The sequence below is a fragment of the Aythya ferina genome (genome assembly GCF_964211825.1).
Source record: "Aythya ferina genome assembly, chromosome: Z".
Classification (NCBI taxonomy): Eukaryota; Metazoa; Chordata; class Aves; order Anseriformes; family Anatidae; genus Aythya; species Aythya ferina.
The window spans coordinates 40705943-40719969 of NC_140299.1; the positions used below are offsets into that span (position 1 = coordinate 40705943).

The 14027-nt window shown below is 36.9% G+C and overlaps 1 protein-coding gene across 6 annotated transcripts in view; it reads right to left on the reverse strand.

The window, feature by feature from the left end:
• The window catches only part of PRUNE2 (prune homolog 2 with BCH domain), a 137656-nt gene that overhangs the window by 13567 nt on the left and 110062 nt on the right, over positions 1–14027 (reverse strand). For all 6 annotated transcript variants that reach the window (XM_084505459.1, XM_084505457.1, XM_084505458.1 and 3 more), the window contains 4 exons: positions 12400–12479; positions 11243–11443; positions 7658–7834; positions 1809–1911 (listed from right to left, as the gene is read on the reverse strand). In XM_084505459.1, the coding sequence (XP_084361585.1) occupies positions 1809–1911; positions 7658–7834; positions 11243–11443; positions 12400–12479 (561 nt within the window). The remainder of the gene's footprint in view (positions 1–1808; positions 1912–7657; positions 7835–11242; positions 11444–12399; positions 12480–14027) is intronic.

Genomic DNA, 14027 nt, shown 5'->3' on the forward strand with positions numbered 1-14027 from the left:
AACTGAATGCCCGAGAGTTCTACCTACAAAAGGCAGCTCTATCCTGGAGCATAATGGCCCCTTTCACAGGTGTATGTGCATGACTCATGATCTAATCTGACCCTTAAATTCCTTACAATGCAGTTTCTTTAAACAAGAGCAGAAAATCTAGTTCTCACAAAAGAGAGTGGCATTTTAACTGGACAGAAAACAGGCAGCAATTGAGTATCTAAGAGGGCAGCTGTTAATCACAAACTAGAGGTAGATCTAGATCAGAATCATGCTACACAAAAAACAAAACAAAACAAAACAAAACTCTGAAGATATTTAATAATTTGCATGTCTCTCCAGACCCCTGTTATAGTAAATAGTAAAATTAAAAAAATAATCCTATCAGTTACTGGGTATGTTGCAAACTGTCGAGCTCCCTCTTACTTCAATGCAACTAATAGGCCTACATGTAAAAGACAGGGATTATATGACTTTTGTTTTCTGGTTCTTGTTGTGTTAAAAAGAATCAAGAATCTCAGCCCTAAAAGTAGCTGAAGCCAGTCTGAACTCCCTGTTAAACTACCACTCCAGAAAAAGACTGAGATATAGAATGGACTTTGGCAATATCCCCAAGTGATGTGGAAAAGTCTCTTTAGGCTTGAAAATAGTTTCTCTACCAAGTCCATTTATCATCAACTCTACCTGTGAACAAGGGTTTTGGGTGATGTCAGAGAACAGACTACAGAGAACAGAGAACTGTTTAATGTCAGTCACTGTTACCCTCAGCTTTGTGCCCTATTAACTTAAAACCTCTGCAGTAACTCTTCCCATCTAAACCACTGGGCTTTGTGTAAATCAGTTACTGTAGACAACATGGGGGACTTAAAAGGCTTTACCAGCCGAACTCCAGCAGTTGGTCTGACCTGGAACAAAAGCAATCTCATTTTTCACATGTAGACACAACGCTGAAGGCTTTGGCTGTCACCATGGGCATCTTCAAGGACTGGAGTTTTACAGAGAGTGGGGTCTGGGCTCTTGCTGCAAGGTTTTGTGCCTTGTAAGCTGCAGATGGTGAAGGCCAGGCCTCTGCTGGCTGCTGAACTGACATACTGGGTATTAGCATAAAGAACTCCGGAATGATTGATTTTTCAGCAGCTGTAAGTGGAACTAGCTGGTGGCACTTGGGGGAGTTGCTGCCTTCACAGTTTTTGGCTGCCAAATGTAGTTGCTACTAGCAGTAATTTCACTGTGATAAATGTGGGTTTATTTGGTCAAATTTGTGTCCTGTCCAAGAGACACCACTTATAACTGAATCAGAAGCAGCTGGAGTCAGAAAAAAACACTTTGCGCTGTTTGTGTCAGCAACTGCCATTTATCCTGTATTTTTCAAACAAGTGTCAGAAAATGGTCCTGTGACTCCTGAACGCAGACACAGCATATATTAAAAATATCATATATGATGATGTATCATGGCAGTGTATAATAAAAAATGAAGAGTGAAAGCCAGTCTGGTGGTCGCAGGCCCTGCTGATTGCTCTCTGTAAGGACTGGAAATCGCTAGTGAAACAGTGGGATGATTGTGGGTCCAAGAAGCTGAAGACACTGTATTCCTTATCTTTCATGGAGATACTACAGTCAAATACACCTTAATTTGGGAGGGTGACTGGGTAAGGAATAGTACAGTAATACACCACTGAGCAGTTTATCTAAAACTGCTATTTTGCTATTTTCAGATTGCTCCCCTTCTAATGACCCACGTTACCTCTTCATTAAAGACAGGTTATCTCTCACTACACAATTTTGAGAAGACTCTGTCACATTGTTCACATATCACTCACAGGAAAAGATTTTCCATGACATAGTTGTAATCAGTTCGGCTGCTGTCTGGCAAGAAGCATGCAGCAAACACAATGATAGCATTCAGACCATCACCATAGTATCCTGTGGAACAAATAAAAATGCATTTTTATCTTTGTCAAAGGCTCTTACCAAGATAAATTTAGAAAGAAATCTCTAAGTCCTGGAATAGATAGATAATGTCTCCTGCTGAAGAAGACAGAAAATGAATGAATGATCAAGTAATAAGTAGGATAGTGAGTTATGTTGAATTCCTGGAAAACATGCTTAGCATAACTAAGAGTAAACATTTTACCAGCGAAAAAGCCTCATTCTACTTTGTAAGGAATGCAATTCTATCTGAACTCCTGGTTCATTACATCTCTATTGCACTTGTGTGCTCACCTTAGCCTGAGGAATAAGTTACTAAAGAAAATAGAAACTTAATAGCAGGATGACAAAAATTTGTCATCCTGCATCTTTTGAACGATGTCTCCCAAGGTCTCACAATCCAGTTTCATTTGTCTTGTGCAGCTCCAAAGGCATCAGGATATTACAGTTATGACTGCATGACACTATACCTCAAAAGCTCCTAAGGATCGGTTAAATTATTTGCTGCAAGTTTTGTATAAAGTATTTCTTTACTGTGGATACTCCAATTGTCCAATACCAATCAATCAATCAATACAATATCAATCTTCTTCACAATCTTTTGCAGTCCCTACAGATTTCTGTTACAAAATACATATAAAGTACTCCTGCATTTCAGATAAAAGTCTGGGATTTATTTAAAAGATATGTGCAATTAGGAGGCAATTTATAAAGATCTGGGAGAAATGGTTGCATGTAAATACTACTAGAGACACACAGAGATCAAGGCTGTTTATGTTGAGAGGAAGATTGAAAGGCTTTCAAAAGAGGCTGGGAGAAACTAACCATGAAGGAGACAATGTTTGTGGAGGAAACCCTGAATTTCCCTAGGAGATAGGAACACATTCCTGACAAAATTCAGGATAATGCCAGCACCCACGCAGCACTTTCCTAAAGAGATTTTAGGACTTTTACACCGTTTTTTTTTTTTTTGTTGTTGTTGTTGTTTGTTTGTTTGTTTTTGGATATTAGTGAGCAGTATGCTAGCCTAACTCAAATACTTGCAGTATTTCCTGTATTGTACCCAGCAGCAGAGTAAAACAGAATTCCTTATGGGAAGGATGGAAAGGCAGGGATCACATGTAATCCATGTGTGAACCAGGGAGCAGCTCAGGGACTAGTTTTTTTTCTCCTTTCTCATTCAGCACCTAAAGTGAGTCTCACCTAGATGAAGTAAGGAAAGCTAGAAGACATTTATATCAAGGAATACATTTTTATTTGGCATTGGAAAATGCACAATCCCTGACAAAATGGATGCTTCAAGACACGAGCTCTTCCATGCTGAGAAAAATCATAGCTGACTAATCTCAGTACTATGCCAGCCATAAAGACATGCACAGAAGTGCTCTTCATTCATGGCCCTCAGGTGTTCCTTAAAGGACTGAAAAATACCACTGCTTTCCCATTTATGGTGTGTGGGGGGTGGATAAGCCTCTGAGGCATGTCAGGAGTCTCTTGCTTTAAGACATATTACTTCATATCAAGGCTTTTCAAAGCAGCTTGTTGAAGGATCATGCTGGACTTCCTTCTTGCAGAATTTGATTTGGTGGGTTTGACTAAATATAACGAATGGGGTAAACTGACAGTGTTTATTTGTTTTGTCTACATCAAATTGAGAATGCTAGCCTAGACCTCATCCACTGAGGAAGAGTTTGTACACTGCAGGAAGCTTGCTGTCATTAGTCTAAACTCCCTCCATGATTCTGGCATGGAAGGGATATTCCAGTTCTGTATAGTAACCTTCCTCTGGCTCCCAGTGGCCAAGGGCTTGCTGATCTACGGATGGGCTTGCAGAGCTAGAGAAGCCACCATACAACAGCAGCCCAGCATTTGTCTGTCCACTGTCCTCTGCAATACCGCGCTGTGCCTTTCTCCTTGCTTTTGGAGAACACAGGCAGGCAAAAGAGCTCAGGATTAGGGAGCGAATTTAAGCCAAATGACAATGTGGATATAACCAGGTTAAGGCACATGACATAGCATGGTATGGCAAAACTCCAACTCATGTTGCGATCCAATAACATGAAGCTATTGTTATAAATATGGCTGACTTTGGAAAACCAGTAAAGATCTCAAGCTCAAATTCAGAGAGTAGCATTGCATTCTCTAGCACAGATGTACACAAGAAGGGGGGACAAAACTCCTCTTTTCAGCTCCTTCACCTTGGTGTGAAGAGATCATTGTGAAGGAATGTCCTAGCCTTCTCAAAAGAAACAAAAACAACTCCACCTCCCACACTCACCACTTAATCTGAGTCTCTGATATATTTCCTTATTCTCAGATAGACCCACACATTTTCAAAGAGAAAACATTAAATTAATCTAGCCTACTCTAGCCTATCCTCAAATAAATCATTATAGAATAAGACATTATTTTTTCCCTTTGCTTTAGAAATAGAGATGGGATTTTCCTCCTTATACCAAAAAAAATCCTTAAAAGATTTTCCAAGACAACTTACATTATGCTGCCACAAAGCAGTTTGCCCAACTGGCTCAGAAGTTTGGCACCAGGAGTTTACCCAACTGTAACAACTACCCAAGCTGTCAAGTTTTCTCACAACCCATGCATTAAAATTATTTAAATTCTATACCTTCAGTGTAGAGCTCTGCCACTTCACAAACACAGAATTTAATACCAGTTCTTAATCACTATGATATGATTAGATTTCAGGCAAAAATTCCAATTAGGCCAGTGGAAGGCTAAAACTTACTGTTCATGCTCATTCTTTATCTTTGGCAATGGCTAAATTACTGAGCAGCATCCAATTTAAGGTAAAGGAAACTCAGTGTTCTTTACCTTAGATTTGACTGATCTAAAAAAAAATGAGATGTCAGACATGTAAAAATCTGTCACAAAATATACTGAAAAAAATAGCAAGTGAAATAAATCATAGTATCATAGAATGGTTTGGGTTGGAAGGGACATTAATGATCATCTAATTCCAACCCCCCTGCCATGGGCAGGAACACTTTCCACTAGACCAGACCAAAGCCCCATCCAACACCTTCCACTAGACCAGTTTGCTCAAAGCCCCATCCAATCTGGTCTTGTTACCTTGGGAAACGGGGAGTATGCATCATGGAATTACTACAGGGTTATTACTCCAAATAAAAAGGATAGCATTTCCAAAATAAGGGCTCAAAGAAAGGTTTTGTCTTCTGGTAAGAGCAACTGCAACAAACCACTGGCACAAAGAATCCATGTTTTGGTAACTTGTCAGATCTGGCAACCTAATTTAATAATTTCATTCAAAAAGAGGATAAACCGAAGTTGAAGGCAAATATTAAATCAGTATGAGATCATTCATACCTGCTACCTCACTCCTTATTGCAGAGACATATGGACTGAAACTAACCCCTTTTTTCATCACAACTACTCAACTGTATTACAGCGAGGTAAAGCAGAAAGAATCGGTGAAGTCTATTTGCCTATCAGTACTGGAAACCTAAATTTGAAACCTAAACTTGAAACCTAAATTTGTATCCTGATTATTTCACATTGAGAACTGAGATGAATAGCTTAAACTACTACCATGGAAAACTGTACATTGCTATATCCTTTACAGTTACTATAAGAGATGTCTGCCACTGAAACTAATACTTAAACTGCCAAGCAATACCCAAGTACGGGCTACTTCTCCACCCACTAAAGTGGAATGGTATTCATTTTTCATATAGGCTGATATATATGTATACATCAGCATCTAGCAGAATTATATACATGACAGTTTCCACCACAAATGTATCTAGATTACTTTACAACATAAAACAAAACAAAACAAAACAACCAACCAAAAACCAAAACATATAAATAAATACCATTAACAAAGCCTCAAAATCTGATGTTTGTTTCCTAAATTATGCCATCTATGGCTATTTGCTAACCCGTGTCTGAGGTGTCATGACATGCATAAATCTCTGATGGTGCTGTTATGACAAGAAAATGCTTGGGGGATTAAACATCTTCACTAATTTTGAATAAACCTTTTGCACATTGGACAATATAGGCATCTGCAGGCTAACCTCTAGGTGCTTTTAATGTAAATGTACAAATGTGAGGATGACATCCTCAAGTAATATAGTATTTTATTTATGTAACAACACTTCTTTTTTACCAGATTGAGATTTAACACTGAAAATACACTGGGAACACTGGTTTAGCTTTAAATGATGCTACAGATCAGCAGCACTGTGCCAGAAGCATCCTCGTATAAACACAAATCTTACCTCTGAGATGCTAAAGTACCTGTCTGAATTTATGTAGGATTAGAATAACTTATCTTTACCTAATACCATACTTAACAGCTGGCAAACTGTATCCCACAAACTTATGGAATGCACAGATAATCTAAACCTGAAACACCAAGAAAAATACACTTAAATGGTTTTGCTTAACATTATTCTTTCAGTAGCTATAGTAATATTTACCCATTTGAATTAAATTATGCAGAAGTGTATTAGTAATGCCGTAACTATAAATTCTCCAGCAATGATAGGGAGCAGATGATCAAAAGAGACAATATAGTAAGCACTTGAGGTCATTTTCCTACTCATTTTCTGACTTCAAGTGTTTTCTTTGATATTGTATTTGATAGTTATTAACAAATTATGTGAAGAAACAAAACAGTTGTTGGTGAAATGCTCTCAGCTGACAACTATAAATGGCAGAAAAATAAATTTGAGGAGCTTACATAAAAATTAAATGAGGAGCATAACCAGGGAAATGGAAGCCCAAGGGAAAATTATTATTTTTTCTTTTGCCATTTCAATTATTTAAATCTATGCACCCACAATCATAGAGCCTCATATCCCTTCATGCAAGAAGCTTTTGCTATAATCTAGAAAATAAGATTTTATATATATATTTTTTTCTGTAGAACAATTTTTTTTCTTGATTGGAAGTTTTAGTCTACAATAACCAGATTGTTACTGACACACTTATCTTAGTTTATTTGTTGCTTCTGAAAGTGCTTTGTATTTAAAGTATTCACTGCTGGGTTGAAAAGTCTGACCAGGTTGATTTAGTCTGGCCTCACTACTTGCTTCACTCATGTAGTTACTGACAGTACCAGTGTAAGAAAGATCAAAATCAGGCCCTCTTTTATCTTCCAAGAAAACTTCAGCTCTGTGCTGAAATTATGGACTGGGGAGTGAAGGTTACAAAGTCTTCCCATGTCAAGCATCACTTTGACAGGTACAGAAACAGCAATAGAGAAATGTGAAACAAATACTGGCTAATCATCTAATCAAACAGGAAAGACCTGTCCTGATGCAAGTGTTGTTTTTCTGAAAATACTCTCTTATGAGGCCTCTTACTGGCTTCAGTTCATCTGAAGGCTTCTTAGGACCCTCAGCTGACAGTATATGCTCAAACTGTATTTTGAATTAGCATCCTATGACCAAACTGAAAACAGGATGGCTCGCTTTGGTGCTATGCCAGTAGCTCATTGATACGCCTCCAAAAGAAGCTTGAAACTCCTTGCATCATAACAGTGTCTTCCTAAGGATGATTAATATGGACCCTAAGATACAATAATGCTTCTGTAATTTGATGGTGTTAGCTAATTCATGGCTTAAAACTGTGGCAGAAAAATAAACCCTCTCTCTTTGCTAATATGATAAGTGAACTAAAATGGAAATAAACCATGCTTAATAGAGCATGAATTTTCATATGAATCTAAAAAATGCATTCAAGGTTTTCCTACCTCCATGTGAAATAACCTTTTTGTAAGGTTCAATAACTTTCATATCAATTCTTTGTTCTTGTTCTCCAATAACCACTGTTCTCCATAACCTGTTGTCCTCTCGCTCTTCCTCAGCAGTGTACTCTGGAATTGATTCAGACTCCTCCTGGGAAGCATCCTTAATGGCAGTCTGCTCTTCTGAAAAATAAAAATGCATATTTTATATATTAATGGAAAAGCTCTAAATATTTTTTCTCTTACATTCATTTAAGTGGACAATGAGTGTCATCAGACCACAGCAAGTATAAAAGCGGAAGGAGAAGGATAGAATTGGAGAGTAAGCAATTGGCTCTGACACAGTAGGAATATTGAGGTCTGGATTTCATCTGCCATCTGTCTTGTATTCTTTGTCCCTAACTGGAAGTAAACTCTGTTCGAAGGCCACTTTCTCTGAGGAAGATTCTCTGATATGTAACAAAAGCTAAGCCTATCACCAATTCCTTACTAAATTCCCATCTATTGGAATCTTTAGAGAATGTAGTTATGATTCTACGATTCTCTGTTTCAGTTCTTACCTCTTGATGTATCTGCCAATGAGTTAAAAACATATTCAAGAAAAATGTATCAATGGTGAAAACAGCAATGGAAGATCAAGAAACATACACATGTACAAATAATGTGACCACAAAGTACGTTTCTCCTTAGGAACTGCAAACTAAGGGATTTTGAGGAGTCATAAGGTTGGGAAGAAGAACAAATTGAAAAACATGATTTTTTTTTATTCAAACATACTAATTAAAACTGGTTTAATACCCGCTGCTCAGTAGGTTATACATTGTGGAACTGAGGTATATGTTCATGCCTTCTCACAGTGCAATGCTCATGATGTTTAATAATATCCTTGGCGTTCACTTTTTAAATATTATTTATTCAGTGATATTGGAAATGATCTTACAAAATATATAAACCCCATAATTACAAAACTAAATATCTTAATGCAATTCTGTATGATGCTGATCTTGTAAAGATACCAAGGGAAACAATAAGGAAACTACATACATGCATCGTACTAGATCTCCCTGTGAAAAAGTGATTCTGCTTTACTGCCTGGAGTGTTGATGTTGCAGAGAAAGATGAACCAGTGTGAAATTCAGAAGAGAAATAAAAATCTGTAGATAAATAGTAATTTGATTTGGGGGCAGACCTTCATCTATTTGCACAAACTGTTTGGAAATGCAACTTTAAGTCACCTAATGTAAAAATCATGAAAAGCTCATTTAAGAAACAAGAGCAGGTTTTGAAAGAGAATACTTAAATGTAGGGTATCAGGGACAACAAACAAACAACAACTGTGAAACTGCTATTGACCAATCCCTAAATAAGTCAGGTGCTAGTTTAAGACATTGGTACTTCTACTCTCATCTGGTTTCTTGCACATTGCAGTTGTACTGACTCTTCTTTTCATCATTCTTCTACACTACAGGGTTTCAACATTTCGTGTTTTACACAGCCATCACTTTCCCAGTGACGTGACCTCCTGAGATGTGACAACAGTCTTACTTTTCTCAGTTGACTTTCAGTTTAAATGGACCATTAGCAGTCTGAGGATGAGAAGCTAAAAATTAATTTCTCTCTACAGTTTCAACAGCAATGTCTTCTCAGTACTTACTTGGGTTTGGCACAACACCACAGAACCACTGAGCTGTGGGAGATTATTTATGCTGGTAACAGCACAGCACATACTGGTAACAGAAGGGTGACAAAAGTACAAAGGCTGTTAACTATGTAAACCGTAGTTCTTACGACTATAATGATAGCTATCAGATCCATGCTATATATAGTCTACTCACGTTATTGTCAGCTTATTTTGATAAATTGTGACTATTTGACTATTTTTGCCTTTTCTTCTATCTGCAGGCTCATGTAATTGTATGATGTTTTGCCAATTACGTATGTCTAAAATCAAAGTATATATCTGTAAAAATGTCACCAATCATCACATTTAGAAAACAACAACAAATCTGGGGACAAATGCTTGCCATAAATATAACTGCCACCAAAATCAGCAGAGTTGAATTTACTTACTTTAGGGTTTTTGCTTAAAGGCAAAATCTGTTCCATGGCAGACAGAGATTTTTGCTCTCATGCAGTGGTCACAACTATCTAAAAGTACGCGTGTGTGTGTGTTAGATTAAACCTTCGGTACATAATATTCCAACCATCTAGCAGCTCATCACTATGCTCTGCATCTACCCATAAGGAAATCAGCCTTCTAATGAGAAGTGACATTAGAGACGCTTATGCATGACTGAGTGCACAGCAATGCCTCTTTAGCAATATCACTTAAACCAATGCAACTGTTCCTGCATGCTCAAAAGAGCATACAGTTTTTTAAATTATAGTGACCTCACTAGCAACAAGGAATTTAAATGCAAGGGAAAACTCAATTTAAATGTAACCCTTTTTAAAGTTTCTCTCTGTTCAGATTGAAAAATGCTTATGATCTTCAGGTATTTATATTAGTGAATACAGTTCCCATGTGGTTCTTCAGGTACTAGCACAAGTGGATGTTATCACCCTATTCCGTGCACCACGAGGGTAAGTAAAGTGAGTAAGGCAGTACAAGACACTTTTACGCCACATGAGAAAAAATTATTGTCTTGAGATTAGTATGAGGAAGAAGAATGGAGTGTCTGTGGCTCTTCCTAAGTAAAATAAGACCAGTTTCGTATTTCAGGGTGTGTCTATACTGCACAGCTGGCCCTGCTGAGAAAGCATATTTAAATTGGTGGAACAAATTTTGTTGTTCCATTACATGAGCTAGCTTTATCATGCCGTGCACACACCTTACATGTCTCAGGTTTCCAACCATACATGGGAATAGAAAAAGACCTTTCTTACTAACAAAAGACCTTTCTTACCATGCTGTGTCTATTTCATTTACACACTGCAAGCTCTTTGGTGCAGCTTTTGTACAGAGTGAATGGGTGCAAAACCCAGCTGGGTGTTTTCCAATCATCCAAAGAAATGATTAGGGCATAGATAGTGCCTGAACTTCAGAATATTAATATTCTGGTAAACTTCACGGCAAAATCTGGTGATGTCATGACAAGAGAGACTTTGGGATGAGATTTTCCAATTCAGCCAATGTATTTCACACGACGTTATATCTCCAAACAAAAAAGATGTAAGTACAATATAGAGCTGGTCATTGAAAGTGCAGTTAGGTCTAGTGTTCCCTTACAACAGACAGCAACTGCTTTTTCTTTACTGAAAGACTCTTTTCATACAAGTCCTATGATTAGAACTGGACAAAGAAAGGAGTTAAATTCTATCCAGGATGCTCTTCTTATTTTATTTCATCAGTTGATCAGCTGTACTATTTTTTTTCTGCACTCTGCATAAGTAGAAATGTATTACTTTACACAGGGGGAGAAAGGTTAAAAATAGCAGAAAAAAATATCTGGATACCTTACATTAAATCTCAAACGCATTAAACCATATTGATAGCCTGACAGACATGAAACCAATCATGTAAACAGCAAATAAAAAATCAGAGATGAACTGTAAATCTACAGTTTAGAAAGCTACAGTCTAGAAAGCTACCTTGCCCAGTGTACTCAAAAGAGTCTGCTTCATCAGGAGTGTCAAGGTCATCTACATTGATGTCAATTTCATCTGGTGTGTCCAAATTATCATCAGAAAGCACAGAACCTTCACTCTGGTCCAAAGAGAGATTGATATTTGGAGCAGTAAGCTTTATCCTTCTGGGATGGGAACCATTAAGATCAAGAGAATTTGGAGGTTCTGAAAGAAGAGAAATAAAAAAATAATTTAATTTCCTAAGCATACAGTTTGTCTCCCACCTATTTAAGAATCACTAGCAAACATACTGGGATCGACCAATTACAGTAACAACAAGCCATTTAAGACCACCTAATATAAAACAGAAATATCTCACATTAATGTTTAAAAAATAAAACAAGTTTCCACAGAAATGGCAGATGTAGCTGGGAGCACTTGAATTGCGTAACATTCAGATTCACTCTTTTTACAATCATCAGCCAAAAATCAAGCTTCATGCAAAGTCTGATCCACAGGGTTTAAGAATTTAAAGAGCAATATACAAATCATGAGTTATGAACAAATGCTCTGTTGAATCCGGGAAAAATAATATGAGTGAAGATTCCCCCTAAGTCTCTGTTTTGTTATGCACTTGCTGCTACCCAAGCGGTGCTGATTTGCAGGTAGGAGGTATGTCTTTAGTCTTGACTAAGACAGTATTGTATCCAATACAGTAATAGAAATAAAGATACCTCTGAGTCTCATAATCAGCCTCAACTAAGAGTAGTCTTAAATAAAATAAAAGTTAGGTATAGCTCTGTCCCTTGCCACTGCATTAAGTGCCACATTTCAAGGTGTTCTTCGTTCACTTAGACAGTAGGCAAATATAAGATAAATAATAACGATTACTTAAACATCATAAGAACTAAACAAGCAATGACAATAATGCATAAGAGGAAATATTGGCAATTATCATTTGTTAAGTGAAGAAGAAAATTGACTAAATAAAACAAACTTAACAATTTTTCTTTTTTTAACACCGTAATGACATTTTATTATTTTATTTTATATTTTATTTTATTTTACTTTATTTTATTTTATTTTACTTTATTACCACCACAGAAACACCCTTATAGCCACATAATTAAATTCCAAGGGACTAAGATATAATTAAGGTAAGAAGTAAGAGCTTCTCTTACCGGGTCTCATCTCTGTAGAAATGGGGCTCAATACACCCTCAGCAAAGGGGATGTCCATTCCTACATTCTCTTGCACCAACCTAAGAAATAAAACATAAATCAAAACCTTGAAGAGATTCACAAGTTGGCCACAATCTCAGTATAAATTGTGTCACAGAATTTCACAGAATTTCTAGGTTGGAAGAGACCTCAAGATCATCGAGTCCATGTGATCTCATATGGAACAGTACTTTTCCTCTACCAAACTAGTTTAGAAGTCTGATACCAAATTAATATAAGTGGGAGTTAAACACAGCTGCTGTAATTCCATTATGCAGTCCTTACCACTTACTTACTCACGTCTACAGAGTCTTTGGAGACTATAGATCTCACACAGCAACTTTTATTTGGATCAAGACATAGCAGTGAATAATAACAGGCTGGCAAACAGCAATGCTTCTCAATCTACACAAATGAAGTTGGTCTTTTGTCATCTGACAAACATAACACATCGTTGCGGGAAGCTTCAGCTACTCTTTGCAAACTGCACATCACAGCAAGAGTTTTATGATTATACTTCCATCGCTGTACATACAGTTACTGTATAGCAAAATTCAGATCATAAGGGTTTTTTTCATTCTTTTAATATCATTTGTACTTGAAAGTAATTTTGACCCAAATCAGTCATTTTGTAATCCTGAAGAAGTTAATGTCCTGCATTGAAAGCATACAGGAAGCAAAAAAGTGAAGAACAAAACTACATCACACATTTTTGAAGACTAAGATGTTGCAAAATATCTTATCTAGACTACATTTTTAGGAAGATACTAGGAAATAATATTTGACGTAACTACATATGACACATAAAAGGCATTGAGTGGTAAAAATTTTAACAAAGGTCTTTGAATACTTAAAGTAAACTGACTTGAACTGTTTTCATATTAATTGTCTATTCAAGTATTTTACAAAATGCTTGCTGGAAGGATGGTCCAGATAGGAAAAATTTTTTTACATTTTTACAAGGTCACTCTTGACAGCTTTTATATACACTAAAATGTGACTCCAAAAAAGCTTTATTTGTTTTATATTATAGCATTTTTTGTCTATTCCTGTTCCAAACTATTTTTTTTTAATGAAAGTTGAAGAATAGAATTTTTACGCTTCAGTTAAGATGTGATGAAAGCAAAGTGGGTGCTTTTCTCTGCCACAGCATCAGCTAAACTCTGCTCTGCATGATTCAGCTGAGTGGGTCTGAATAGGCTTGTCTTGTTTCTCTTGCAGTTTCCTCCTACCCTTGCTTTCCCCAAGAGGACTACCCTCATTACTTCACCATGTGCCGACAGGACTCTTCTGGCCAATCACTGTTTCAGAGTATGAGTATAGTTTCTGTGATTTCTTGTTAATTTTGCATACATTTAAATATAAATGCATGCATGCAGGCCTAAAGGAGCTGATGTCTTCCCTGTGCTCAACATTATGGAAGATCTTTACCCGAAGCCCCATACAATATAATCAGATAGGCAAACCAGTGAACTCACATCTTTTCCCATACAAATAATAGACATAATAAGGTTAGAGCCAACAATGTTTGTGCTTCTCAGCTCATGACCAGGCCTTGCTTCTAAATAAAAATTAACATATATTCATCT